The sequence below is a fragment of the Falco rusticolus genome, chromosome Z, assembly GCF_015220075.1.
Source record: "Falco rusticolus isolate bFalRus1 chromosome Z, bFalRus1.pri, whole genome shotgun sequence".
Classification (NCBI taxonomy): Eukaryota; Metazoa; Chordata; class Aves; order Falconiformes; family Falconidae; genus Falco; species Falco rusticolus.
The window spans coordinates 165,022-191,868 of record NC_051210.1 but is presented as its reverse complement, the minus strand read 5'-3'; the positions used below and the strand labels follow the sequence as shown (position 1 = coordinate 191,868).

Sequence of the window (26,847 nt, the reverse complement as noted above, 5' to 3'; positions counted from 1 at the left end):
CTGTAAGTCTGTCAGGACAGAACTGTGCTTGAGTATCATCTCTTTATAACCACCGCCAGTTTTCCAGCACGCTCAGAGGAGTGTGCTTCACAAATGACAGGTGTTTCACGCCTAAGAGGACACATACTTAGTGGATGGAGGGGTCCAGTGAGTTTTGGCACACTGTGAGATGGAATAAGTCACGTACCAAACGGCATGTGTTGGCCAGGCCAGGCCAGGCAGAAGGAGCTGCAATGCTTCAACTAACAGAAGGGGAAGAGGAATTCCATCAACAACAGTCAACAGGAATACTGCTGAGAGAAAGACGGCTGGAGAAAGATTCCTTCAGCAAAACTTCACGAGAACAGCAACGCTGCCTTCAAGGGTTTGCTGTCTAAAGGTGCTGTCTTACCCCACGGGTGCTGTCTCAGGCGACAGAATGGGTAATTACGCCGAGTTTGTAGTTAAGCATACATATGTCCTGCCTTCTAGGCTGCGTGAGTGAAGTGTTCTTTCTCACGAGCATGCTGGGTGGCAAGGACAGTCGCAAAGAAACCTGCAGGGGGAGAGAAACCTTCCTACAGAGGCTGTTTGGCTCGAAGCAATCTTTTTTTTTTTTTTTTCCTAACTTTGCTGGGGGGAAGAGGCAAGAACCGGTGAGCATTACAGAACACAGCTCCGTGTAAGATAAATACATTAAAATAGATTTTAATGAATTGAATCATTAAATGTTTAATTTATTATGCAAGCAAGACAAACTGTCCACAAATAGGAAGTTACTGTACGGCTTTAAGTACAATTATTTTCAGAGTAGTTCTGATACTGTCTATACTGTATTAAAAGGCTACAATTTTTACTATGAAATCTCAAGTATTTCAAAATATTCTACGTGCACAATTTGTTCTGGTATTAAAAACATTAATTAACTGAAGACATTTTGTGCTTAAGAAAATGCACCTTTGACTAAGATCAGGAAACAAGAAGTTTCTTTTTCCTGCAGGACAAAAATATTATGGGCCATTGACTTTCTCCTTTTACTGCAACTTCTTAGAATCTTGTAAACTAGATTTTTTGAAAGCTTTCATTTGGCAAGTGTGTTTCTTTTTTTCTAAGAGTTCACATTTCATATAGCAACAGACCCATGTTTTACGGTATCAGGACCTTCTCCACATCAGTGTTACCCAAATAAAAAATAATTAAAAAAAAAAGCACCACAGAAAAAAAAACCTCACAGAATCAACCAAGGTCATGTTCCCTGCCCCCCCCCCCCCCCCCCAAACAAAAAAAAAAAAGGAAAAAAAACCAACCCCAGAAAAACCTGATGTTTACATTCTACTTCTGGTAGTAGGCAATCAAACTGTCCTTGCCAAGCCTCCAAGAGTGCAAACAAACGTGCATGTGTGTCTACATCATCACTGTGCTTTTTTCCTATCCCAAATAGTTCCGTTGGGAGGTTACACTTTTTTCCCTGAACTACCCCTGTTTGACAAGTGGACTGATGCCCCGTGGCTGGATGTTTACTGAAATACACACAAACACCCACCCACCCACAAAGTACACACACGTGAATGTCATTGTACAGTCCTATTAAGAGTTTCTGTCTCCTTCCCCACAAGTATCTTAACAGTGCTGCAGTGATTTAAAGACTGACCTCTAATGAACACTCCGAAAATGCATTTGCTCCCACAACAGTCACTGGATTATTACAAAAAGAGCACTTGTTCCATTCCTGTAGACGCTGCTATATGCTGACGTTCCTATACAGACCTTAATTATGCAGGTCATCTGCTTCTGCTGATTTGCCATGCTGCGAAGGGAGGAATTCTTTTACTACAGAAGTTAAAAGAATACAAACCCCATGCATTTAAAAAACATCCTGCATGCTTTACAATCCAACTGAGAGCTCTGTCTTCAACAGAAATACTGTCACATTTATCAAGTGATGTTAACACTTGAGTGGTTGAAAATAAACCGCTTGAAAGAAATCTCTGGTTACAAGCCCCTACCATATTTTGCTGTTAGTGCAGGCTTTCGTCTACCATTTGAAACGTTTCCTTCTATTTGTTCCAGACATTTCTATCGAGTTGCGGAAGGTTAAGAACTCATCTTTTGAAACATAACAGTAAGATAAACCTTTTTTTTTTTTTTTTTTTTCGTACTATCTAGAAATCATCCAAAGCTTACCAACCAGTACTTCATGAATTCAGTAAGGCAAGGTAATATTATTCAGAGAGAACTGAAAATCACTCCTTCCACCAAGATGCAACTGCAAAGCATATCCGCTGTCAACTACTGAACAGTGTTTCAGTAAGCGTTCCGTGAACTTCACAGGTAAAATAAGATGAACTTTCATTTGAAAATGCCCAAGTATCGTTGAGAAGGAGCAATCAAATGATCAAAATGTAAGATTACCCTACTTACTCAAACTTATTACAAATGTAATCAGAACTAAGTCACATTCCTACAGTATACAGGGACAGAATTCATCTTAATAGGAATCTGCTGGACATGCCACAAAAGCTCCATCATCATCATCATCATCAACCCCCTTAACAAGCTCAGCTTTTACCAGCAGTCCTACACTCCTGCTCAGCAGCCCCAGCTTTCACAGGGGTTGGGTCAACCCACCGTTCTTGGTGCTATGCACTGCAGGTAATGCCTAGATGTCGTGACATATCTCGCTTTGGAGTAACAGTTCTTTAGACAGGAAAGTTCAGTCTCCAACGTTTCAGCACAATACTCTGGTAAAAAACAGCGTATCATGAGGTAGAATTAAAAAAGTAACACTCAGTGCATATTAACAGGCATCGAATTAAAGTCATAAGCAACCTACCTACCAGTTCAAGGATCTTCTGACAGGAAAAACCAAAACCAGCCGTGAGAACGAACTAACAGACCCACCCAACCACTGCTTTTGATTTCACAGGTGCTTCTTCGCCTCGAAAACAAACACAGTTCAAGCCTGTGCAAACAGGAAGATTTCTTCAAAATGTTACCTGTAGTCCCTCCAATGATGTTTAGTAAAACACGAAGATGAGAAAAAAGCAGCCTAGAAATGAGGAGAGAGAGTGCACGTGGAAAAAACCATCACGTCCAGCGCAGGGATGGGGGGAGAACCTAACAACTTCTAGCGGAGGGGCATGCAGAGAAATGTGAGTGTTCACACAGGCACACTGCATTCTGTTTGAAAATTCTGAATTTCAGAACTTCAGGAACAGGAAACCAAACACTTCACTGGACTAACGTCAAGAACGCAGTATCCACGAGTTTTACAACATGCTACTACAGGAGTATTCCGATGGTTTGTGGGTTTTTCCCCCCCCCAAACAGCTTGGCCAATTACAAACTCCTTGTAGCGTATCTCCTCTTTTGCATAAAAATCTTGTATTCCACAACTGCCCTCAAAGTTTTCTGCACAATTCACTGCCACTGTTTTAAGTCACAGACAAGGGGAAACCCCCCCGAACTGTTTCTAACACATCGAAGCTCTGCCCCCAACATAGGTTCAGGTTCACAGGCTTTTACGCGTACACAAAAGGAGCTGGGTGCTAAAGGAAGTGATGTATTTCTAACTGGTCTCAGATACACCTGTGTATTTTTTTCATTCAGTCACTAGGCCCCATTTTTCACGGCTTGGCCGATTAACAAAGTGAAAAAATACCTTTTCATAAATTGCGTTCTTTGCACGCAAAAGTTCCAAAAGCATTCAAAAGGTACAAGTGTGGGAACCTCAGAGTCAGCGTTTTAGAAAATGGGGCATCTCTCTTAATTTACAACTTCGTCTGTCTACTTTCGAGTTCAAGACAATGGGTTCAGCAACAGTGGAATTGCTCACAAGATACGCCATGGAACACTTCAACCTACAAGTTCCTGCCTGAGAAGACCGTGGGCATTTATTTCCATTTTAAGCTGAGTGTATTTGCTTAAAAAAAAAAAAGAAATAGAAAAAAATTTTTAAAACTTACTCCTCCAGCTGGATGATACCATCACCAAATAATTCTGTTAGAAACCCATGAGAACAGCAAGTTCAGGCCTTCTACCAAACAGCAGGAGTCTTGTCAGCTGCACATACTTGACTACTCGAATGTAATCCTTTAGCAGTCCGTTGCTATAGATGATGAAACCCAATGCAGAAGTAACTAACTAGTCCTCAGATTAGCAAATGCCCAATATTGAAGGCTTCGAATTCCTAAAGAAATTCTCCAAAACAGGGAATAGAAGATTATTTTTTTTTTCTCGTCATGCAGAGGAGCCTTAAGTTTCCAATGACTTCACCAACAACCACAGTATGCTACCTATGCAAATTCAAAGTTACAAGAGGATCGTCAGGCTTATGTGTTTCCAGCCACCTCCTCTTTATAGGTGTCTTCCTTTTCCCCAAAGTTGCAAAAGGTTTTGTAAGAATCAGCTTTTAAAAAAGCAAGCTCTGTTGAGCTGGAGACAGTGAACACTGAAACAGTACAATCCCTTGTAGGTAAAGTTTCCTGCCGAGTTGAGTGTGTGATTGGTCAGCAAAACCTTAGTGAAATACTGAAAAAAAAAAAAAAAATAATCTTGGAACACCTAAGCGATGAGAATATTATAAACTGATATGGACATACGAGACTGAAATAACTGCATTTACAAGGTTAGCCATATGAACTGCAGGGCTAAAACTTGGCATTCATACTTCGTTTGTGATTTAATGGTGAACATGAATGTTTTTCACATCTTACCATAAGCCCAGTTAAATCCATATAGATCTTACTGTAGACAGGCGTGCTTTTAATCCAGTCCCAAATTGACAGTACATGTGAAGAAAGGCTTATCTGGTGATACTACAGACACGTCCTAGACAAATTCCTCTCACAGCAACAGTGCAGGTGAGGTGCAGAAGAACAGTCAGGTAGGAGCCAGCCTTAACACCCCCAGAAAATTCTTCAGGGTTAAGTTTCAAATGCAGGATAAAGGTTTACATTATTGATGCGGAAAGCTCCCTACAACAGAAACCATGGTGGTTGAGGAGTCAAACTTGCCCAAGAGAAGCCGAGCAAGGACACCCTCGGCACATGAAACATCCAAACAGTTCGTCTGCGGTCGTTACAGGGCAGAGTCTTCACCCATTCAGCTCCTGCTTCCCTGCCCCAGTCTTTTCCTACTAAATTCTCTGACAAAAAAATGCAGCTACATCTCCATATAGACCACCTCTTCCTTCTGGCAGTAAACACTATATATGCAATCACAGAAAACAGAATTCTTTAACTGCTGCAAAAGCATTACAGAAGGTCGACTCATTTTTCTAGCCAATCACAAACCACCGAATTAATATCTAAATGAAACCAAAACTTTCTTTTCTTTTTGTGACAGAAGCTAATTGTGTTAGTTACGTAGAAAAGCAGCTCGTTACGGAATAATCGCCATATAGTAGTTTCAGCAACAGAAAAAGTGCAAGGAAGCACACATGAGGAAGTTCAGCTCCTTTGGAACACGGAGGTGTCGTACCCAGGGAGCCTGGGTGAGTTTCTGCTGAACTGCTACCCTTGCCCCATCTACATTTCTTTCAAAGAGCCCCTTTCAAGTTGCATTGAAGGAAACTACCAGCAAGTATTATGATACAAACAAACCAGAACAATGACCGGACGACAGAGCATCAGAGGTCTGCTTGGGAGGCTGAAAACAGTGCACGGACTTGTGGATGCAGTATGAGAACGCATACAGTGCTGGGCTGGAAACGCGTTCCGTTGTTGTGTTGAGAGATCATAGTACCTATGACCTTATCTGGGTTTAAGAGATTTCAGAAAGACCACACTTCAACTAAACTGAAGTAAAAAACCACAAACACCTGAAGGTCCTGTTGATGCAATCCGTGCCTAGAACTTTGGCTGATACAGAGAAACACGTCCGCTAAGGCACCCCGAGGCAATCTGACAGTGTGTTGGAGAAAACTTGGTTGTCAGTACCACATCACTGTGAGAGTAGAGGGAACGGATTTCTTTCAGTGGACTAGCTTCTTTGGGCAAACAGTCGACAAGTTCGCTGCAGTGTGCATCAAATCCCAACAAGCGGATCCCAAAACCATGCGGGGATGAAATCATTCGGCCATCAGGACTGAAACAGAGTTCTTTGATGTAACCCCGGCCCACATTGGCTTCTTCAATGCAATGAGTCAATCGCAGGGAACAACGAGGTGAGACAGGGCGCACAGGGGCTCCTTCCTGGAATTCATAGACACAAGTCCACTAAAGGGAGAGGCAGAGAGAGGAACATTGAAAGAAAGGTAAAGCACTGCGAATCCTCGTTCCCTCCCACTGCATGTTCAGTGAGTAATGCAGGAATGTCCTGTAAGTATTGGTTATCTACTCTTTGATAAGCGTGATGCGAAACACTGAAAACAGGCCACTTCCCTTGGCATCTCCTCCGCTTTGAACTAAGCAAAGCGGCTGTCTAGCATCAGAGCTGCTTTTTTAATTAAATGGATGCTAGATACAATATTTTTTAAATTTAGTTTCTATCTGCAAAGAACAAATCCTAATCCTTTGGCCAGGCACCTGCTCTAATTTAGTAAACATTTAAATGAAATCTACAATAAGTAGAACTCAGCCTACTGAAATTTACAACTGAACATTGACACTTTGTGTCCTTTACTTCAAAAGGAAAGAAATCTTCAAACAAGAGAGAAAGGGACTTTTCAGGGAATGTTATGAACAGCTCTGTAACCAGTTTGTTACTTGTGAGACAGCCAGAGACTTCAACGTGTAATCTAATTATCTAATCTCAAACCAAATGCAAAACCAGCTCTATGACAAAGTTTAATCATGTTGAAAGACTCAATTTCAGCCACAAGACAAAAGAAGTGTTCTTAGTTTTGCTTCATGTATTCCACTGAAATAAACACAAAGGGGACAATACTAATATTAACAGAAGGGAGTAAGGCAGACACTAGGACTACGGGAAATTATACCTACATCTATCATCAGCACCACTATAACCCAGTATAATACTTGCATTTTCAAAAAATTTGGTGTTGTATAGTAGTTTACAGAACCAGCATTAAGATTTGTAACAAATCTGCTAGGCTTTCATTCAGTCCTCTACACATCTGTAAGAAGTCACCATAACTAAGACTGCCTTTCCTCTAAAAAAAACCCCACAAATTAAAAAAATAACAACAATCACTCCCCCAAAATACCCAAAACCAAACCAAACCCAACTTACATCAGCTATCAAATTAACTAAACTGATTTTATTATTGGTCAAGCGTTCAAAGAATCACTTGTCCTTTTGGAAAACAAGTCTCAAACCTCTGTGTCAGTGTTCTGCACAACTGTCACGCACCGCTAACTTTGAAATAACCCTAGGCAAAAAAAAAAAAAAAAAAAAAAAGGTGCTTGCAAAAGGACCATCTGGCGGAATCCAGGTGTTCTGAAGGCTCTGGTTGGGCTTTAAGTTCTAAGTGAACTTGAGTTAACCTGGAAGGTGGTACTTCAGAAGTAGGTGCTCCCAAACACAACCGGCTCTCTCAGACTCGGTCTTTTCCGAGTTCAAGTGTCCTATATTTTGGCAGGTACATATTTTTAAGGCATGTATTTGGCAGCACAGGTACGGCCTGAAAACTTTTAAGAGAGCTGTGACCTACATAATATAGTCTGTGAAGGAGCTGGGCAACGGGAGTACTGAATACAGGATACAAAGTCATATGAGGTTATAAAAAAAAAATAATTCATCATCTTGATGTGAAATTAATGCACTTGTAAGCAGAAATAACTGACTAGTTTATTCAAATGCAAACGTACCCCCCAAAACAAGGAAATTTCAATATAGCCGTATGATTGATATATCTACTCAAAGTACTTAAAAAAAAAAAAAAAACCAAACCAAAAACCACCACTGTTTTACCTCCTGGTCATCCGTATTACTTGAGCACCGAAGAAGCGTAGCCCACCCTTTTGGATGTAGCTGTAGTGATGTAATGCAGTTGCCTCGATCTCTTTCTCCAGGAACTTCTGGTGTTAAGACCTCCAAACTATTTCTAGGTGATCCACCTAGCAGAAGGGGAAGGCAACTGTTAAGTCTCAATGAAGTCCATACATCGATCGTCACCCCTCTCATCAGCCTACTGATGACACTTGCATCCGAGTGCTAGAAAAGACAGCACCTTTATAAAAGGATAAATCAAAAAGGCAGTGATATGAACAAGGGAGGCAGATACCAATGAGCTCAGTCTTGCTTTCAAATAGCTTCTACTTTGAAATCTGCCTTCAAAGACCTGCATTAAATCACCTCCTATTGTGAGCTAAGTCAGAGCTAACTTTCCACACACATGCTCTTCATTATCATTAAAAAAAAAAAAAAAGTATCAAGAGTGAGGGTTTTTTGTAAGAACTGCTGGTTCTCAAACTTGTATGATGTCCTTTCCAAATCCTTTCCAAAGTCTGCTCAACCGCATGCAGCTTGCCTCCCTTTTCCCCCCTCACTGCTAGAAAGCTTTTCACAGATAAATCATGCCTGGCATCCAGATAAGGCTCCTCCTTTTGTTAAGTACGTCTGAGTAACTTAACAACCATGAGTAGGTAAAACTTAACATTACACTTATTTTAAATTGCATATGGTTCACAAAGTGTTTACCGATTTGCCAAATTCACATTGACGCTATGAAGGTTTATCCTAGATTCAGAGGAAGCCTGATAAACACAGGGTCATCAGTCTTCATAGGTCTGCCGTGAGGTATGACTTCATTTGTAATTAAAACTTCACATAACAGTCTGTCCACATTTAAGATCTGTTTGCGTGCTATTTTTTTGTTCGTTTTTTTTGTTGTAAGATCTGTTTGCATGGCCTTTTTCCACGCTATTGGCTCCTCATGGAGAAACTGCAGATACACAAGCCCATCATTAAGAGAAACAAAAAGCAAAACATAGCTCTTGCTGGGGATCTTTGAGGGGTTGGAGTGGGGTGTGGGGGTTTTTTTCCCCTAAAGGTCATTCACACAAACTTTGTTCGAGGAAAAAACGCAAGGAAAAGGGAGCACCTCTAGGTAACAACAATAATGTATGAATATTAAAATAAAGATCCTGTTGCTGTTATCAGATTTCTTGGGATAAAAAACTGATTAGATCCCCAGACTGTGGTGTGCAACAGTATTTCATTGGTTTAACACAAGTCATAGCAACACTATTATTTTAAAAGTCACAGAGACAAAAAAGCCGCTTTTCACTATTATGCACTTTTAGATGTAAGTCAAAATCCATGATTTTTTATTTTTTTAATCTTTTCCTACCTTCTCGCTGGGAGGACCGTGACATGTGTTTCTCAGACACTGGACCTGAATCATTTTGGTGACACGGTGAACCAACAGCTCGAGGACCAGAAGAACCTGATGACGTTATGTCTGCAAACAGCATCAGCTACGTGAACAAAACAGCTAAGCACAGCGCGCTTGTGCGCATCCCTCAACCCTCCTCAGAAATGTTAAGTAAAGGGGAAGGGGAAGGCATCTTGTAAAGAAAACAATTTTCAAAGCTCAGTTTATAGGCTAAAATGACCGTGGTCTTTGTGCCTCCTACAAATAAAACTGCCAGCACAACAAACTCTACTGGGGATAAGAGAGGAGCTGCCTTCTTTCCTTCCTTCTTACGCACCATCATCACCAGAGGCTGGGGTATGAATTTTTCCCCAGGCCACTCCCTTTATATCCTGACACCCCAAACGGCAGAGTTTCTGTCCGGATTTTGTTCTGTTACTGCCAGAAAGCAGGAGCAAGCAAGCAGCGAGACTTCAGAGGAGGCGATTCCTCCAGGTCTGGCTGTCAAGGGCAACCACACCGTTACACATCAGTCAGTAGTAGCTGCTGCAGCTCACACCCGCTCAGCCTGCTCAACACCGGCTTCGGGTTTTTCATTACAGGACCAAGGACAGTAGATAAATAAAGCTAGAGACAAAGCTAGTGACAAAATTATAGAGGTTGTAGCCTGTAGCACTGAAGTCCTGCCACCAGAAATCACCCTAGACACTTTACTCAACAGTAGGTGTGTGTGACCCCTGAACAAAAGAGCAGCTACCACGCCAAAGCGTTCTTCAGCAGAATCCTTCCAACTCCACCTCTGCCGCCTTTTGCTAGCTAAGAGTATCCCGTAAAACAACCTCTAACACAGAAGCCACCACGGCCTTCCATAAGCATTCACCTGAACTTGAGGTTGTCCTCCTAGCTCTTAAAATTGGGTAGCTGCCAACCTCTAAAGATTTGTTTAGGTCAAGGTCGTGCAAAATCAGAAGATATCCAGAGGAGGTTGAGATCAGCATTTTGGAACAGTCTGGCGTCAGCCTCATTCGCATAAGAAAACGGGTGTGAAAAAACTTCTTGTGGGGACATCCATCTTCCGTGCACCTGGGCAGCGAACAAAAGCAAAAGAAGTGGCTGCAATTAGCTTTGATTCAAGCACCTAATGATGTTCAGAAAGTCCAAGATGCACTAAGCATCCTTCTTCATTCTTTGAGTACTGCTTTACACTACTTAAATCAGATTTTAATGAAACGACACAAGTCACATTTTCATACTAGCACAGCAGCGAAGACAGAACCTTTTCAAAAAGGAAGGACTACGTTTTGGCACATCAGCAAGAAAAGCTCTCCTTTTAGCTACTGGACTATTACCATATAAAGGTGATCCAAGTTCTCAATAAGGGTTATAAACTAATCTCAGTATTTAAGAACGCGTTAGAGCAACATTCAAAGCAGCAGGCTTTCAGTCTTGTGCAGAAGAACCCTACCCTTTTGTTTGTATTCTAGAAACACAACGGCACGAACACAGCCACGTACCTGTTTGTGTCCCAAATGATCACATTTCCATCAAACCCGGATGTCACTAGTAATCTCGTATTGGTATCATACTCGATGTTCTTAACCCAGCTGGTGTGACCATGTAAAGTGCACACTTTAGTGTTCAGCTTTCTCAAATCCCAAAGTGCTATTGTAGTGTCATCAGAACAGGTCGCAAAGAGTCGATTATCTAGAAACCTGAAAACGGGAGAGAAACACTGTGGCTGCTCAGTGCCTTTTAAATATTCCTACGCAGAAATCTAAGCTATCACAGAAATAAGAGTGATCACACACACACACAAAAAAAAAAAAAAACCCACACAGCAAAATATTTGCCAATAAAACAGTTCAATTAATAACCAGTTATGTTGGGATACCAACCAGTAGTACATCTGTAGTAGCCAACAAGTAAACCCACAGAAGCATGGCTGAAGGTTTTTGGGTGGGTTTGGTTTTTTTTTTTTATGATTCATGTAAAGATCACACAACCACCAAACCACCAGTGGAACAAATGCTCACACAGAATCTGTGTGGTAACCAAATTAGTTACCCATCTGGAAAATACTCAGGTTTAAACTTACCAAGTCTTTACAAGACACAAACGTCCTAAGGACTGGTCAGCTTTGACACCACTGCATTTCTGCCAGATTCTTTCACTATTACAGACAGGCAGCACCAGAAGACACGGGAATTCCATCATCACTTCAGACTACACAAGATCCTATCAGCTCGTAATTAAGCACACGCTCTTCTTAACTCTCATTTCTACCTACGTATTCTTCCCCTGCTATACTGTAAATCTTCCTCTCTTCTCCACCACAAACATAACTCAAAGGAGGCTTTTAAAATAAAGATCACCTTTTGTTAGTCCTCTACCGCTTTTAAACCTTGCTGCTCTGTATGGCACACATTCCGCTAGCTCAGCCGAAACACACGGTGCCCACGTCTCCCTTAGCAACGCCTGAACACCCCCACCTCTGAGGTGGTCCGTACCACACACGGTTGCCTTGGCATGCGATGTAGTCAGCCCCCAACGAAAGCTCTCACCGGATCTTGTCCCCAAGTGGCACAGGCAGCAGTGGAACCACCTGTCCTGGGAACGCTCAGCACCAGGCTTCTCAGGGCGCTGGTGAGGCAACCCAAAGCCCTGGGCTAACCAGCAGGCTGTTACAGATGACAGGTCTCCCAAAGGCCCTTTCCAAGAAGTCCTCCTGCCACTCTTGTGACACAGCCACAGCCCTGCACAGATGCCCGGGGCTCACCGCACGTCTGCACCGAGCACACCTCAAAGCTGGCCCTGTGGTTTTCCACGCAGTATTGCTATCTTGGAAACACGTACCAGATTTCAAACCGAACACTGGCCGCTGTTTGCACGTTTCCCTAGAACCGTAACTTCATTCCATCCTTGCTCATCTTTTGCTTTGGAGCCTGTCCACCCCCGCAGTGCCCCAGGAGCATGGCTCGCTGCAGCTGCAGAGCCAGGAGGAGCCATGCAGACCTCCCACATCAAGGAATGTTTGGTACCACCTGGACAACCTCAATGCTCTCCATTAAAAACCAAGGGACCCATCCCTTCTGCCTTTTCTTCCCCCACACTACTACAGTTCATGTGTTTGAAGCAGACACACAAAGTTGGGCTTTTCAAATGTGCGAAACCAGGTACACGTATCAAAGTGCAAGTGCACAGCACTGTTGAGGGTAGAGAATTTCAGATCATCTTTGGAAGTAGCAGCTGCACAAGTGGCACAAGCTACCCAAATTTACCAACTCCTTTAATACAGTTGTACATGTGAGATTTGAGTGGTTTGAGTTGGAATCACAACATTCCTACACGGATCAGGTTAAGTACTTAGCCTGTTCAGGTGGTAATTCTTTACCACGATCATTTCTGGTCTTCAGCCAAAAGTCAATGTATGTATCACTCTTGCCTGGAGTCACATGAAGCAGCCTGACCACCTTCAAATCATTACAGAATGAAAGAATAGCTGATGTGAAAACACTCTATCAGAAAGAAGGGGATAGAAGGGCTAGAATTCAGCACTGAATTTAGAAGTTACTGAAGCAAACACACGACTTTTCAAAAACAGCTACTGAGGACAAGCCTTTGTTTGAAAGCGCACCTAGACAAATTATTTGGTTCAGGGAGAAAAATCACTGGATAGAATTATTTCACAGATCAATGTTTATCATGCTCCATTCCCACTGCAATTTATGCATGCCCTTTTAGGAGGACAAAGCATACTGGTTTAGGTTTGTAATTCATGCCTGAAGAAGGCACTTGGGAAAAAAAAAAAAAGAGCCCCACCTGACGTAAAAGGGAAAATAAAACCTATCTGAGTAACACCAGAAGCAGCTTCACATGAATGCTAAGGCAAGAACAATCTAGCAGAGACGTGTTGTTACCCCTAGAAACAGCATTTTATCTCTTTAAGACTTGGAACCAGACTACATCATGTAAAAATAGCAACAACCTCAATGAAAAATAACCAACTACAATGGGAAGAATCCCACAGTTCAGATTTTCAGGGCAAGTCAAACAGTACACCTCTTGCCTGTAAAAATCCAACGTTTGCCTTTACCTTGGATGCTACAGGCAACCCTGCTTCACCCACCACAAACAGGTTTTGGAAGAAATTGACTGGGAGGTACAAATGATACTGGACAGCTTTCATATAGGGGATGGCCAAGTAGACTAGGATTCACTTGAAAAACAGCTCCTTTAAGGTGCGTATGACGCTGGCACATAAAACTGACTGGCACGGAGAAAATAAATAGAGATTATCTTCCTCCTTAAGAAAACAAAAAAACTTAAGAGGGCCTCAAACTAACCTAGCAATTTTTAAAAAAACACTAACAAATACTCCGTGAAACACAGCTGTGCCCCGGAGCTCTGTTACAGGAGAGTTTTAGGTAAGCTCAAAACCTGATCAAATTCAGGTGGAAATACAATGTCTGCTTCAGACGATTACGCACAAATCTGCAGTGACTGTGGCAGAGCAATTACTTGCTTTTAAAAAGAAAAAGAGAGGAGGAAAAATGGAAGTATCTATAGCGAATTGGACAAATTTGGGTAAGAACCTAAGCTAATTAGGTGTAACTAAACCCAACTGTAAACCATTGTTCAAAGCATATAAGAAGTTTTACTATGTGTTAAGAGGTGTGCTAGCTGTGTGGATCTGGGACCTAGCGTCCATCTCTGTGCAGAGACGCAACAAACAAGTACGTCTGTGTGTGTGGACTGGCTCTTGCAGACTGTGTGAAGTACCCAGATTTGCTGGAAGATGACCACCACATGCTTCCTTGCTGGTAAGTACCTCTGAGGCACCTGCGACAGGGCACAGTGGTAACGGTGTTTGGTTTTTCGGTGCTTATTACAAGGAATTTCTGTAGTGCTACAGTGCCTGGTGTCCTACTCACTAAGCGGAAACAACACTCCAGGTAATGCTGTACTAATCACCTGTTACCAAATACAGCTAACTTCCTTGTAGGCAAGTTTGTAACAACACACAAATGCCGGGGACATGCTGGAAAACAGAAAAAGATGCCAACATCCTACAAAGGCAAAACAAAGCTTTAGGAAGCATTTTAAAGGAAAGCAGAAGAGTTTACTACACATTGCCAGTCTGGTAATTAACAGTAGATCTGAGAGTTATCTGCTTGGAGGTAGTACCAGTATAATTATCAAACTACAGAGAGAAAAGACATTTAAGGACCAAGAACGGATGTACAAAGCCTCACGGACAGCCAAAGTCGAAAGAAAGGTATGAATAAGAGAAAAAAGTGGCAGGAAGTTTCAGTGCTGTTCTCAACCAAGTAATAAGATAAATTTTCAAGACCAGCACAGCTGACTGCAACAGAGAGAGCTAAACAGTCAAGGGGCATGCAACAGAACTCTCTTTGTAAAACATGACCCAGGCTCACTCACTTCAAACCCTAGCAAGAGCAGTATGGATGTAAGGATCAGATACTGAATCAGGGATGTATGAAAATCACAATAAATCCGGTTTGCCTTTGCCTTCCAATCTCTCGGTAACATGGCTTTATTTCGCACCCAGCTTTATCTAAAAACTAAGCACGTTTAAAGCACAACCACTGGCATGCAAGACGCGAAAAGCTGTATTTCCTTACAGGAAAGCATGTTCTCAACGTCTCTTCTTCTATTTGTGCCAGCTAGCCCCAGCTTTTACTTCAGCTTTTCTGAAAGAAATCCAACTGATGTAAAACTTCAGCCTCTTGAAAAAGGACAAGCAGTTTCAGGAAAACATCAGTTTCTCTGACAAATGTGTAAAGGCACTGGCACCCCTCATTCAGCTCTTTTGAGAGGAAACGCTCAGATTGCTTCCACAAGTTTTCTTGGGGGATTTTTCGTTTGGGTTTAGGGTTTGGGTTGGGTTGGGTTGGGTTTTTTGCTTTGAGAATCTGAGTGAAGACAGGCTGCAACATGGTCCACAAGATTAAGAAGTGCCTTAAGTTCACATGTCAAAGTCTATCCTCAGACCCAGAGCAGCTACAAATAATAGAAATTAAAAGGAAAAACACTACATGACAAAAATACTGAAGGTCTGGGTTCCTGTGCTTGCTGATTCCCACTTCATCCTAAGAATCAGACAAAGGATTTAAACCATAAAGACTGAGTTTAAGTTGAATTGAGGAAGCCTTTCCCCTTTCCCAGCTCTTCTATAGCATACCTGTATCTAAAGCAGCCAATCTTTCTTCGGAAATCTCTATGCAACTATGGCAGTTACGCTTACAATTCAAAATACCAGCTGTATTCACATGAATAGCTACAGCCTCAGACTTGCCAAAATCAAACACTACCTGTTACGTTGACTTACTACATTCACGCAGGGCATTCCAAAGGGCAGGTAAACCAGGTAGTAGTAACTTAACACTCTTCCCGTCCCCAAAACTGCAGCTCCTCCACCAACAAAACCACCTGTCAGCATTATATACCGCCACTTTCAGACTCCTCCTCTTCCCCCTTCCAGCATTTCCCGACCTCCAGTGCCAAAGAGAAGGAAAATGGCACAAAGCACACTGCAACCTAACGGCATCGCAAAACCCACGCTCTCCAAGCAAGTGCCCAACACAAACTTACCACGCTGTTGTAAGAAAAGCATCTATGGCGGAGACAAAATATTCCTTCTGACCTACCTGATGTTATTGACACAGTCCTCATGAGCTTCGGAGAGAGTTTTGATGTGCTTTGAAGATATTGGGTCAAAAAGCAGTACTTCAGTCTGTTCACAAGCAACAGTCAGCACTGACCTGCAGGGTAGCAGAACAAAGCAGAAACATTTGTATTCAGTAAGAGACACGACACCTGTGCGCATCCAGCTACCTCCCTTTCCCTGTCCTCACAGAAACACAGCTTCACCGTCAATTAGCTTAGCTTTCTGCTTACGCTGCAGAGAGTTTGCAGCAGTGTTGATATTTTTGTACTGCCTTCTTGCAGATGCCTATTCTCCGGCACCTAACACACAAAACACGCAGAAAATACCACGGTGTTTTATTCCGGAGAACTTAACTTCTCTAACTCCTTTTTGAGAGACCGTGACTCTTCTCCTACCTGGCTGTGGCACAGCTGGTGCATTTGCTGGAAAGACCACATGATCTTTTAATTAACTTTTTTTTTTTAACATGAAAGGTGGTTTTTTTTGTTATGTACTTCACAGATCCAACGATGGCATTATTTAAATCACACACTTAAGTGTGTTTTGGGGTTGTGGGGTTGTTGGTTGGTTTTTTTTTTCAGAAGTTACTTGAGGGAGATTTGCCCCAACACTGCAGTGAGTGCATGAACTCCATGGTTCCTGCCTGGGAAGAAAGAAGAATCAAAGCGCTGGCATGAAAACCTGCTGTGTCACTCATGTGGGGATTATTTGCTTCATGCTGCAGGAAAGAAAAATCATTTAAAAAAAAAAAAAGACAACAGCATCTACTCTGGAATTCTACTGCAGATTTCCCAGACGACTGTGCCCATGCCATGGTATCCTCTGTCCGTTCCCTGGCAACACTTTTTTTTTTTTTTTTTTTTGGGGGGGGGGGGGGGAGGGGCACGTGCATAAGCCAACAACCCGCGAGCCACCTTCGGATAACTTACACTCTGTCACTGCGCTAACCCAACATAGGGTAAGAACCCTCTCCCATCTCCCTCCTTTTATCAGCTATGACAATATTTCCCCCCCCCTAAGACCTTAACAGACGTCACCCCAGCCACACCACCACTTTTGTAACGAGCAGCCAGCGCCGAAGTCCACCAGCCAGCTTCTCGAGGTTAAAAACATACCGTCTCCTTATCTCCTTCCGTAACACTGCCTTTGACAGCAAATGTAGTTTGGCACCCACCCAAAAGCAGCATAAAGATGACATTCAGACTGTGTATTCAGAAGAAGCGTTTTTAAAGTGAACTGCAAAGCATAGCGTCCTTCCCCAATAATCCAAACTCAAGCAGCTCTGCTGACAGCATGCATTTTGCTACATCACAGTACGAAGCCAGTAAATGCTAAAGGCAGAAGACCGGTTCAAACATTTCTTCCAAATGCCTAGACTTTCTGCGGCTGAGTCATTTTTTCACTGAAACCTTACATAACAAAGTTTTTAAAAGTTTTTTGAATGAGCAAGAAGTCATGCTATCAGACATTACAAGCTATTAACTACAAAGAAAAAGAGTCTTCTGACAAAAGGTATCGTTTTCTAAATGCAGTAGTGGTGGTGTGCCGGTCAAAGGCAGCAACAGCAGGGCACTGGCATCAGTTTAAATTGGGCGTTAGTAGAGAGTCAGGCTGGGAACATGGCTCATCGTTATCCATGCTTTTTGAGATGGATTTCACAACCACGCTGCCATTACTACTCTTAGGACACAGAACAACCCAGATCAAGACTTAGTACTTTAGTGCATCACCTAATTCACTTGCCAAAACCAGAACAAATTCCAAGAACTACAACTTCAAGGACATTAATTCTTTTAAAGAAAAAAAAAAAGAAAACCCAAACAAAACACCAGCATCTTTTCTTTCCCACACGAAGACCTCTGTGTATCCATTTAAAGGTTTTCTCAGAGGAAAAAAAACCAGGACTTTGTCCAGAATACACGTTATTTGTGAATGAGTCCAGAGAGATCTCTGCAGAGCATTCACAGGGGTCCCAACAAGCACAGAAAACACCAACTTCGCAGCATGGGCAGCCTGTCTGGCTTTGCACCAGCCTCTCCCGGGCTGTTGACACATACTGGGTTCATGTACGTTGAAGAAGTCCAAGTACGGTGACAGTGAACGGTGGCCTGCTAAACTAGTGAAGCTGACCTCCAGGAAAGCTGAGAAGTTCCTCTGACCAGTACAGCAGTGTTAAGGCAAGAGGGCAGCCACCTGCTGTCCACAAAGTCAGCGCTTGAGGAGCAGCATCCCAAGGGCAGGCTGGACCTAACCGGCAGCACTCACCCAGCCGAAAGGCCAGACTCCCGGCGTGGCCCAAGAACAGTGCTTTGAGGAGCCAGCAGCCAACAGAAGGGGCAAGGAACAACGATGCAGCACCAATAACCACAGCTGGTTCCCCTGAGAGAGGCTCCAGGGAGACCAGAAGTCTCCATCGCACAGGACGGGTCTGACCAGGTCTTGTGACTGCTCCAAGCCAAGCCTAACCAGCAAAGGCTCATGCAGAAGCGAGCATGGTTTGGGCTGTTTCACTTATTGAAATATTAAAGTAAAGGTATTAAAGGCGACAGGTTCAGTGTCATGGCCCCAACCTACGCCCAACACCACTTGCAGCCTCCTGGGCCAAGCCCTGCAGCCACGCAAAACGCCAGGTCTGCGGACGCGTTCCTTCGGCAGCAGAACTTTTTTGCTGGGCTCGTTTTCGGCCAGGGAAGGTCCCTGCTTCAGCTCACCATACAGCCTCACAAGCATCAGGCACAAGGGGGGGGGCAGGCAGAACCCAAAAATCGCCCTTTTTGCCAGAAACATGCACAAATAACCTTAAAGCGCAGCCCAGGTGTACTGCTACTACAGCTGACGATTCCCACACCAGTACGGAACATCCGCCTGCGGGGTATTCTTGCAATTCAGTCACCGTGGCTAAGCCAGCAGAGCAATCCCACCCAGCTTCTTTGTGCCGCCAAGTACAGCGGCCAGGACACCGGCGCCCTGCCAACCTTAAGCACACACACGGCTGGGGAATCTACAAAATAAATGGTTTTCCAGCAACAGTCACCTGGGAATGGTTTTGATTGTTTCCGGAGCTTAAACTTTATCCTCTTGAGAAAAAGAGAGGAACAAATAAGGAGTTGAACCTCAGATTTACAGCACAACCATGGCAAAACCATCACCAGTTCAGGTGCTCCTGGAAACCAGAGCTCTGTCTTGATGAAAATTCACTGAAAATAGAAAAAGCAGACCAGCCAGCGAGGGTGACAAAGATTTTAATTCTGGCTTATCCACACCGTGAGACCACCCCAGGCTGCAAGAAAACGTCAGCTACAAGCACAGCGTGCGCCAGAAGGGATGCCAGCATCTCCTGCCCAGCTGGCTGGGCCCCGAGCCGGGGCGCCAGGGCTTGCTCGGCTCCGGCCGAACCCGGCCGCCGCCCGCTGCCGCCGGTACAGCCGCGTACCGCAACGCGGGAGCCCTCGGTGCGTAACCACGTCCCGCGCCCGGCAGCGCCCGGGGCGGCCCGACAGGCTCCCGCCGCCCTAAAGCCACGGTGCCCCAGCCCGGCTCTCCGCCCTGCGCCTCGGCCGCGGCCTCCGCTCCTGCGGGCAGGGCCGCGGAGGCGCCGGCGCACCCCCGGGCAGCGGGCCCAGGCCGCGGCCTCCGCCCCGGGCCCCCCCACCCCACCCCGGGGCCTCCCGCGGAGCCCGGCCGGGCGGGTGCGTGCACCCCGCCGCTCGCTCTGCCCGGGACGGCGGGGCCCGGGGCAGCCCCACGCGCGGCCCGTACCCGTCGGGCGAGTACTCCAGGTTGAAGACGGCGCCGTGCGTGCGGGTGCTGAGGTACACGGAGTCGGCGGGCTGGATGGAGCCGTACAGCCCGGTCATGGCGCGGAAGGTATCCCGCGCCGGGTCCACGGCGGCGCTGCGGCCCAGGCAGCGCCCGCGCAGCCAGCCGAACAGCCCGCCGCCGGGGGCGGGCCGCGGGGGGGCGGCCGGCGGCTCCATGCCGGCGGGCGAGCCGGGCCCCGGGACGGCCGGGCCGCTGGCCCCTGCCCGGGGGACCTTCGCCTCCGCGCTCATCGCGCCGCCCGCCGCCCTCCGCCCTGCCGGCCGCCCCGCGCCTGCGCGCCGCCCCACGTGACCGCGGCGGGGCCGCGTCTTCCGGGAGCCGCCGCCGCCGCCGCCGCGCCCGGCCGGAGCGCCCGTCCCTCCGCCGGGGAAGCGACGCGGGGCACCGGGTCGGCGCGAGCCCAGACACGCGTCACCCGCCGAGCGCCCGGACCGCGGCCTCCCCGAGCACGGCAGCGGAGCCGCCGGTTATCCCGGGAGTCTCGCCGGGCGCAGCGGGGAGGGAAGGCGCCTGGCGCTGCCCCTGTCACCCGTCTACGCGGTCCGAAACATGCCGCGCTCGGTGCGGCGGTGCGAGCCCGGTGCGGAGTGCGAGCCCGGTCCGTCCGTCGGGGCGCGGGCACCGGGAGCGCCGCCGGGCGTGCCGTGCTGCCCATCGCGTGGGCTCCGGGCTTTGCGCGCAGTCGATGCAACGAGCTATGCGATCGGACGCGGCAGAAAAGGCAGTTCTGGTGCCTGTGCGCCCCGCCCCCCCCCCCCCGGCGTTCTCACGGCCGATACCGTGTCTCTCCAGCTCCTGGCGATGCTCTTCGGTGATGGCAGCTCGAGAGACTGCAAGAGCGAACTCCAGCGCTGGCCAGCTCCCAGTATACAATGGTCTGTGAGAAGACACAACCCAGAGGTAGCACAGACAGCCCCAGCAAACAAGTCTTAACTGGCTGACCACCTTTTATGCTCCGCAAACCAAAGAGATGGCAGTACGTCTTCCTCGGCACCCAAACCAGATGGCCCGGCTATCATCGATCAAAAGACTCCTCTGTTTTACCGCCCTTCTCATCTTGGGGACTCTGGCGGTTTCGCTGAGCAAGCCATGGAGGAGTTTTTGAAACACAACCCAACCCTTCCGGGATGCTGGTAGCAAGTTCCTCCACAGACCAGATCAAAATGGCAAAGGACGCAGGCAGCAGGATGAATGCTATGCAGGTCAACAGTCCCTCCCCACATCCTCCTCAGAAGGTGGATGAAGATACACAGGTCCTCACCTCGAGGTCCTCCCCCACCCCAGCTACTGGTTTGGTTGCTCACCAGTAATGCTACTAAGCCAGGTATTGAGGTAGGGCTCCAGACACGTCAGGATTGCTGGGCACCACGTAGACTTTAAGGAGCAAAACTTCAGGTAAAAAAAGACATGAGAGGGTCATTCCCACCTCCCAAAGGACCACGCAAAGGAGGTGGCGTGCAGTTACTTTTTGAAGGTCCCTTCCAACCCAAACCAGTGTTTCTATGATCATCCATGTAACCAATTCATCTGGGTGGCTGCTTGTGAGGTACCTAATTATGATGAGAGACATGAGATCTGGCCAACAGGAAGACAACAGTTCTGCATAACAGGAAAATTCAGAGGACCAAAATTGCTTGCTCACCGAGTAGGAAGCTGGGTTGGTACGTGTACATCTCAGAGGCAGATGGCTAGGAAGGGTGTCGTCTGTTCTTCCCCTTGCTTTATTGTTACTTTTACGGAAAAGCGCAGTGTTTAAAAGCTGCTAAGCAAGTTTCAGGCAAGTAAACTATTGGTAGCTTTTGAAGGCAGAAAGAAACAACCAAAAAGAACAGGGAGGGACCCTAGGACTGAGGCTTTGCGAACCTCTAGTGACCACTAGGTAGGCAAACCGTAACTTCTACAGGAGCATCTAGCCCAGTGACTGCTCTAAAGAAGCTGTGGAAAAGGTGGCTGTGCCTTGCTATACTCAGAATCAATCCCAACCCATTTTCACAAACAGCTTCACAACAGCGCTGAGGGTCTGAGGAACTTACCTGGCTGCATATCAGCACTCATGCTCTTTGCCTTTTTTTAAGATAGGTAGCAGCAGGGTTTCTTCAAAACTACATTTCACAGGGAAGATCAGGGTCCCTCCTGCTCCCCATAAAAGCTACTGCTTTACTGGACTTTGAAAACATTTTCATAAAACCAGTGTCTTTTAAGAGCATAAACCTCCTGGCTAAAGAGGAGTCACAAGAAGAGATCTTCTTGCTCTGGTTCAGTGCCAGAAGGTAGCAATGCTGCAAACGGTACAGGAGAGATGCTGAAGAGGGCGGGATCCAAAACAGTCCTACTCTTCAAGTCAAACAAAAAAAAAGGTATGGGAATGAGAAGGGAAAACCAGACCTTCACACAGCTAGGGGCATGGCTTCATGCCAGCAGCACAAGCGGAGCAGAAAGCTTCACACAGAGACTGCACGTATGATGTGGGAGAGGCATAAGGCCGTGCTCCTAGTGAGCCCCCAGAACCTGCCGAGACCCTCCTCCCAAGCTCTCATCTCCCATAAGCCGGAGGAGCAGCCTACCCGCGCCAGCTTAGTTGACAAAAATCTAGCTTTTACCAACGTACCTGCAGAGCAAAAGCAACGACAACAGGCCCCGTCGGTGACCTACCCAGCAGGAAACATGAAGGAGGAACAGGCAGTCCTCAGGCTGCGTTTTCCCCGCAGGCTGGAGAGCCACGCGGAGTTCCCTACAGCCGGCTCGCCCTCATCTCCACGCTGGGCACGCAGAGGCTGCCTGCCTGCTGCACAGGCATCCCAGCACACAGCAAGCACTTCATTCCTCTCCCTGCTGCTGCAGGGTGCAGGCACCTCTGCCTCCAGGCTCCCCAGTGCAGCTGTATTAGATCCGGCCGAGCCCCCCTCGCAGCCCTCGGTGCTGTGCTTGTGTTGGTAGCTAGAAAGGTGGTGAGAACACACTAGTGTTTCGGCTGCCGCTGAGCAGTATTCGCACGGCATCAAGGCTGTGTCTCCAACCTTACCCACCCACACACACCTCTCACCGGTAGGCTGAGAGTGGGCAGGATCTTGGGAAGGGACACAGCCAGGACAGCTGATCCAAAGTGACATTCCATACCATATGATGTCTGCTCAGATATAAAAGCTAAGAGAAAGGAGGAGGAAAGGGCGGGGGGGGAGGGGAAACCTTGCTACTTGCACTGTTTGTATTCCAGAGCAACTGCTACGGGTACAGAAGCCCTGCTTCCCTGAACATCACCTGCTGATGGGGAAGTAGAGAATAACATCTTTTGGGTTTTTTATTTTTCCGCTTCTGCATGCGCAACTTTTGCCATTGCTTCATTAAACAGCCTTTATCGTGACCCACAATTATTTTTCTATCTTATTTGCTCCCCCTCTTCCCTGTTCTGCTGAGGAGGGGCACGATAGAAGAGCGTGGTGAGCACGTGGCATCCAGCCAAGGTCAACCCACCACAGCAGCGCATCACGTGCTAGAGGGCACAGCCTTCCTCACACAAATTTTTCACACTGCTTTGCAGGCAGCTCATCACCAAGAACTGTTGGGAAGGCAGGCAGGCTCAGCAAGGACCTGCCCCTCCCTCGGGAGCTGTTTTACACTGGGCCCTTGGCTGTGACCCAACTTGAGCCACGCTGTGGCTGCAGTGCCTGGCTGCATAACCCTGCTGGGTCTGGAACCTGACTGACACCCTCGCAAGCCAATTTTCTGGCTTGATCTTGGATCTTGCCTTGTCCCTATGGACTTGCCTGGGAAATCTGGCTGACCCTGGTCACCACCACCAGATTTGCCCTGTTCCAGTAATACGAGGCCACAGCCTTTCCCATGAAACCAGTGCCTCTGTCTGCACCCTTCCAGCACACTCGGTTCTTGGCTCATCTTCCCTTAGGCAGCAGCCTTTCCTTTCTTTGTTGTGACACAGAGCCCAGTGCAGCGAGGCAGCAGAGCTCGGCTTAAGAGCTGCTTTTTAACCACAAGCTAAAAAGCATGAAGCTGAAAGCAATACAAGCGAAGCCAGAAGCAGCTGTGCAGTTCCAGCCTCTGCCAGCTGTTATTATGGGCTAGGAGAAGCCACAGTGAGGCAATACATCTGAGGATGTCAGAAATGTCGCTTCTAGCAACTTTTCACATCTACAAAGGGAAGGGCAGTTTTGAGGTGGTTGTATGGTTTATCTGTGTTACTGTTCATAATGGCATTGTAATAAGGAAAAAAAAAAAGCCCCGAATTCAGCAGGTCAGTGAGACATGGCTCAGAGACATTGGGCAGAAATCCAGTCTGTTCAAGGAAAAAGACAAAAAAAAGTCAAGACTTGTAACTTAACACAGAACACAGAGGGCAACATTAATGCACGAGGCTTAGAGAACAATCTGTTAGCACAGCACTGCCGGGGACTCTCTGCAGTCGCATTCTCTTGCCCTTTGAGCCCATTTATACACACAGCTGAACACATAATAATGCGGTTCCTCATTAGGTGTTGCTGCAGTTCCATAGCAGGTCTGATTGCCCTGCTCACTTCATCCACAGCAGTAACGACCGCGGTCACACTGGCAAGCTCCTTTCCAAACTGAGAGGCCGTCTCCATTTGGTCTCCCTGCACAGAGGCTGCTGTGCCCATTTCACCATCCTAAACAGTCTGTAGCTCTCCTCTTCCCTCCAAGCTTACAGGAGGCAAGACAAGGCTGACCCAATCTCAACAGCACACCATTCGAGGTGCCAGCGCAAAGTGGATGCATATGCTGGCGCAATGATGCTGCTCTACATCTCTCTGGCTGCTCTGCCCCCGATAACTGCCACCTCTGTGATGACATGCGAGGCTGCCTTTTCCTGAGCATCACTTGCTGCCTCTCACATGCAGGATCAGCCAACGCAGTGCCCACCTGTGCCTGGATCCCAGCAGTTGGCAGGGTTCAGCCTCAGTGCCTGGCTGCCCACTGCTGTTCTGAACGGTTTAGGTTCTCTGTGGCTGTGGTAACTGCCCACAGACTCCATCAGCGTACTTGCTGCTGTTCTTCAGGGTGTTTATGGAAAAGGGGAGTAACCCAGGTGTCACAAACCCTTCTGGCAACCTCCCTCCACTGCCACACAATTGCCTGTGCCTTCCTCCTGTCTCACCCATCTGTTTACTGTTAGTTAATCAGGGGGAGGCTCTTCTGTCTTCCTCCACAACCTATAAGTTTCATAGAATCATAGAAACATTTGGGTTGGAAAAGACCTTGAAGATCATCAGGTCCAACCATTAACCCAGGACTGCCAAGTCCGTCACTAAACCATGCATCTGTGCAGGGTTTTTTTGAACAACTTCTAGGAACGGTGATTACACCACCTCCCTAGGCAAACAGGCACCGAGGAACTAGACTGGCAGCACCGTTTGGATACCTAAGTCTGCTAGGTTGGTTTGATCCTACACAGAGGTCTTTGCTGACCCCTCCAGCGCACAGACACACGGGGCTCTGCACCACAGCAAGTGACATTTGAGCTGACTCCTGCCCTGTACATCACATTTACCCTCAAGTCTGCCGACTCCTTCCCTTATCCTGCAAGCTTCACCGGTGCCACTGCAACTGTAGCAGAGCAGAGATTCAACAGGCTGGCAGAAAGCATAGGGAGGGATGGACCAGCACTCCCCTGACGGGAAGCTCTTGGAAGAGAGAAGTCCCTACGGAGCTGTGGCTGGTGGAGTGTTTTCACAATCAGGAGGGATGGTGTGGTATTCCTTCTCAACAACAGCAGGGAAGGAGAGACTTGTCCAGTTCTCTCTTTTTTCCCCTTATACAGAGTTCTGCATTAGGTTTTACTGTTCTGCCACTGCGCAGCCCATTTGGCTTTGGAGAAACAAAATCAAAGCTCAAAAGCAGAAACACCCCCAAGCCTTTTAATATTGTCATCAACACATCTCCTGCCGGTTTTTTTCTCCATTAAAAATGTTAAAAAGTACTCCTAGTAGTGTCTCAAGGAGATACAGATGCTCTCTCAGAAAAACAAATACACATCAGTGCGCCAGCTAAAGCCCATGCGCAAGATGCCATCTGAAACAACCCACTAGTCCCGTGGAACCAGGCAGAGTCACAATCTTGTCAACACTCTGCAGGATTTCCAGTAAAATCCCCATCCCATAGACTGGAAGGAGCTTTGCAAGGAGGGCTGCTCACCTCAATGTCAGGTTTTTGTTAGACCTAACGGGACCAAAACTGCTCTCTTAGGGCGTGTGACCTACTCAAACTCTCGACCCTTTCCGCTGACAGAATCTTGCGGCAGAAATCTTTTCACCTGAATTTCTGCTTCCTCTATGAGCTCCACAATTCATACGGCATGCCCTTCTTATTGGGTACTGTGTACTGGGCAACAAGCCTTGCAGCGTTCTCATCCTTGGTGCCGTATGCCACCTGGGACCACCTCCATGGTCCCCCTGAGGCTAGGGGAGGCTGAAGCTGGGGAGAAAGGACAGAAGAAAGTTTGTTATTTGGAAGGGCACATATCATTTCTGCAGCCTGGGAAGGGAGGACTTTTCCTCAGCCACTTCTGCTGAGTCCACCAGACTTGGGGGCACCTCCACCACCGTAAGCGACTTGCTGCTCCATTAGCAGGGCAGTGGGTGCTCTAGGAAAGGAAACCCATGTCCCATTCCTGGCTGTAGTCCTGCTGTGGTTTAATCCTAGCCAGCAAGTAAGCACCACCCAGCTGCTCACTCACTCTCCCACCTCCTGCCAGTGGGAAGAGGAGGAGAATTGGGGGGGAAAAAAGGTGAAATTCTTTTCACAGCACCCTCCAAACTATCAAGCTGCAACAAGGTCTTTTACCATCTCATACCAACATACTCATCATGCTACTCACTCTACTGCCTTCTCCTAGTCTCTCTCATCCAGGGCCCGTTCTCTCTGCTTCTTCCTCAGCTGCTCTCTCTTCATTTGCTCTCAACCACTTAACAGAACCAGCCACACCTGCACCTTACCTACATCGGCCAACCCACCGCCCCTGAAGCCAACCCACAGTTGTATATTATCAATGTTAATTAACCCAGCTTCCCTCCTCTACAAAATTTGAGGTTTGGGATAAGACAATTTA

The 26,847-nt window shown here is 46.7% G+C and overlaps 1 protein-coding gene across 2 annotated transcripts; it reads right to left on the bottom strand.

Moving 5' to 3' along the window:
* Positions 1-3,520: 3,520 nt before the first annotated feature.
* Positions 3,521-20,017, bottom strand: DCAF10 (DDB1 and CUL4 associated factor 10). Of its 2 annotated transcripts, none has more exons than XM_037373037.1 (7): positions 19,707-20,017; positions 15,928-16,041; positions 10,774-10,971; positions 10,140-10,342; positions 9,236-9,346; positions 7,855-8,000; positions 3,521-6,197 (listed from the first exon to the last, which is right to left on the bottom strand). In XM_037373037.1, exons 1-7 carry the CDS (start codon positions 19,997-19,999, stop codon positions 5,829-5,831), a joined length of 1,434 nt encoding a protein of 477 aa, XP_037228934.1. In that variant the 5' UTR covers positions 20,000-20,017; the 3' UTR covers positions 3,521-5,828. The 2 variants fall into 2 exon arrangements, with proteins under 2 accessions (XP_037228934.1, XP_037228935.1); XM_037373038.1 differs by having other exon boundaries at positions 3,521-6,173.
* Between the last annotated feature and the right edge of the window lie 6,830 nt (positions 20,018-26,847).

Coding starts and splice junctions, on each gene's coding strand:
- DCAF10 (XM_037373037.1), bottom strand. CDS start 19,999: ATGAGCGCGGAGGCGAAGGTCCCCCGGGCAGGGGCCAGCGGCCCGGCC. Junction 16,042..19,706: donor CTGGAGTACTCGCCCGACGG/GTACGGGCCGCG, acceptor GCTACCCTGCAG/GTCAGTGCTGACTGTTGCTT. Junction 8,001..9,235: donor ACGGTCCTCCCAGCGAGAAG/GTAGGAAAAGAT, acceptor CCCTTCTGCTAG/GTGGATCACCTAGAAATAGT.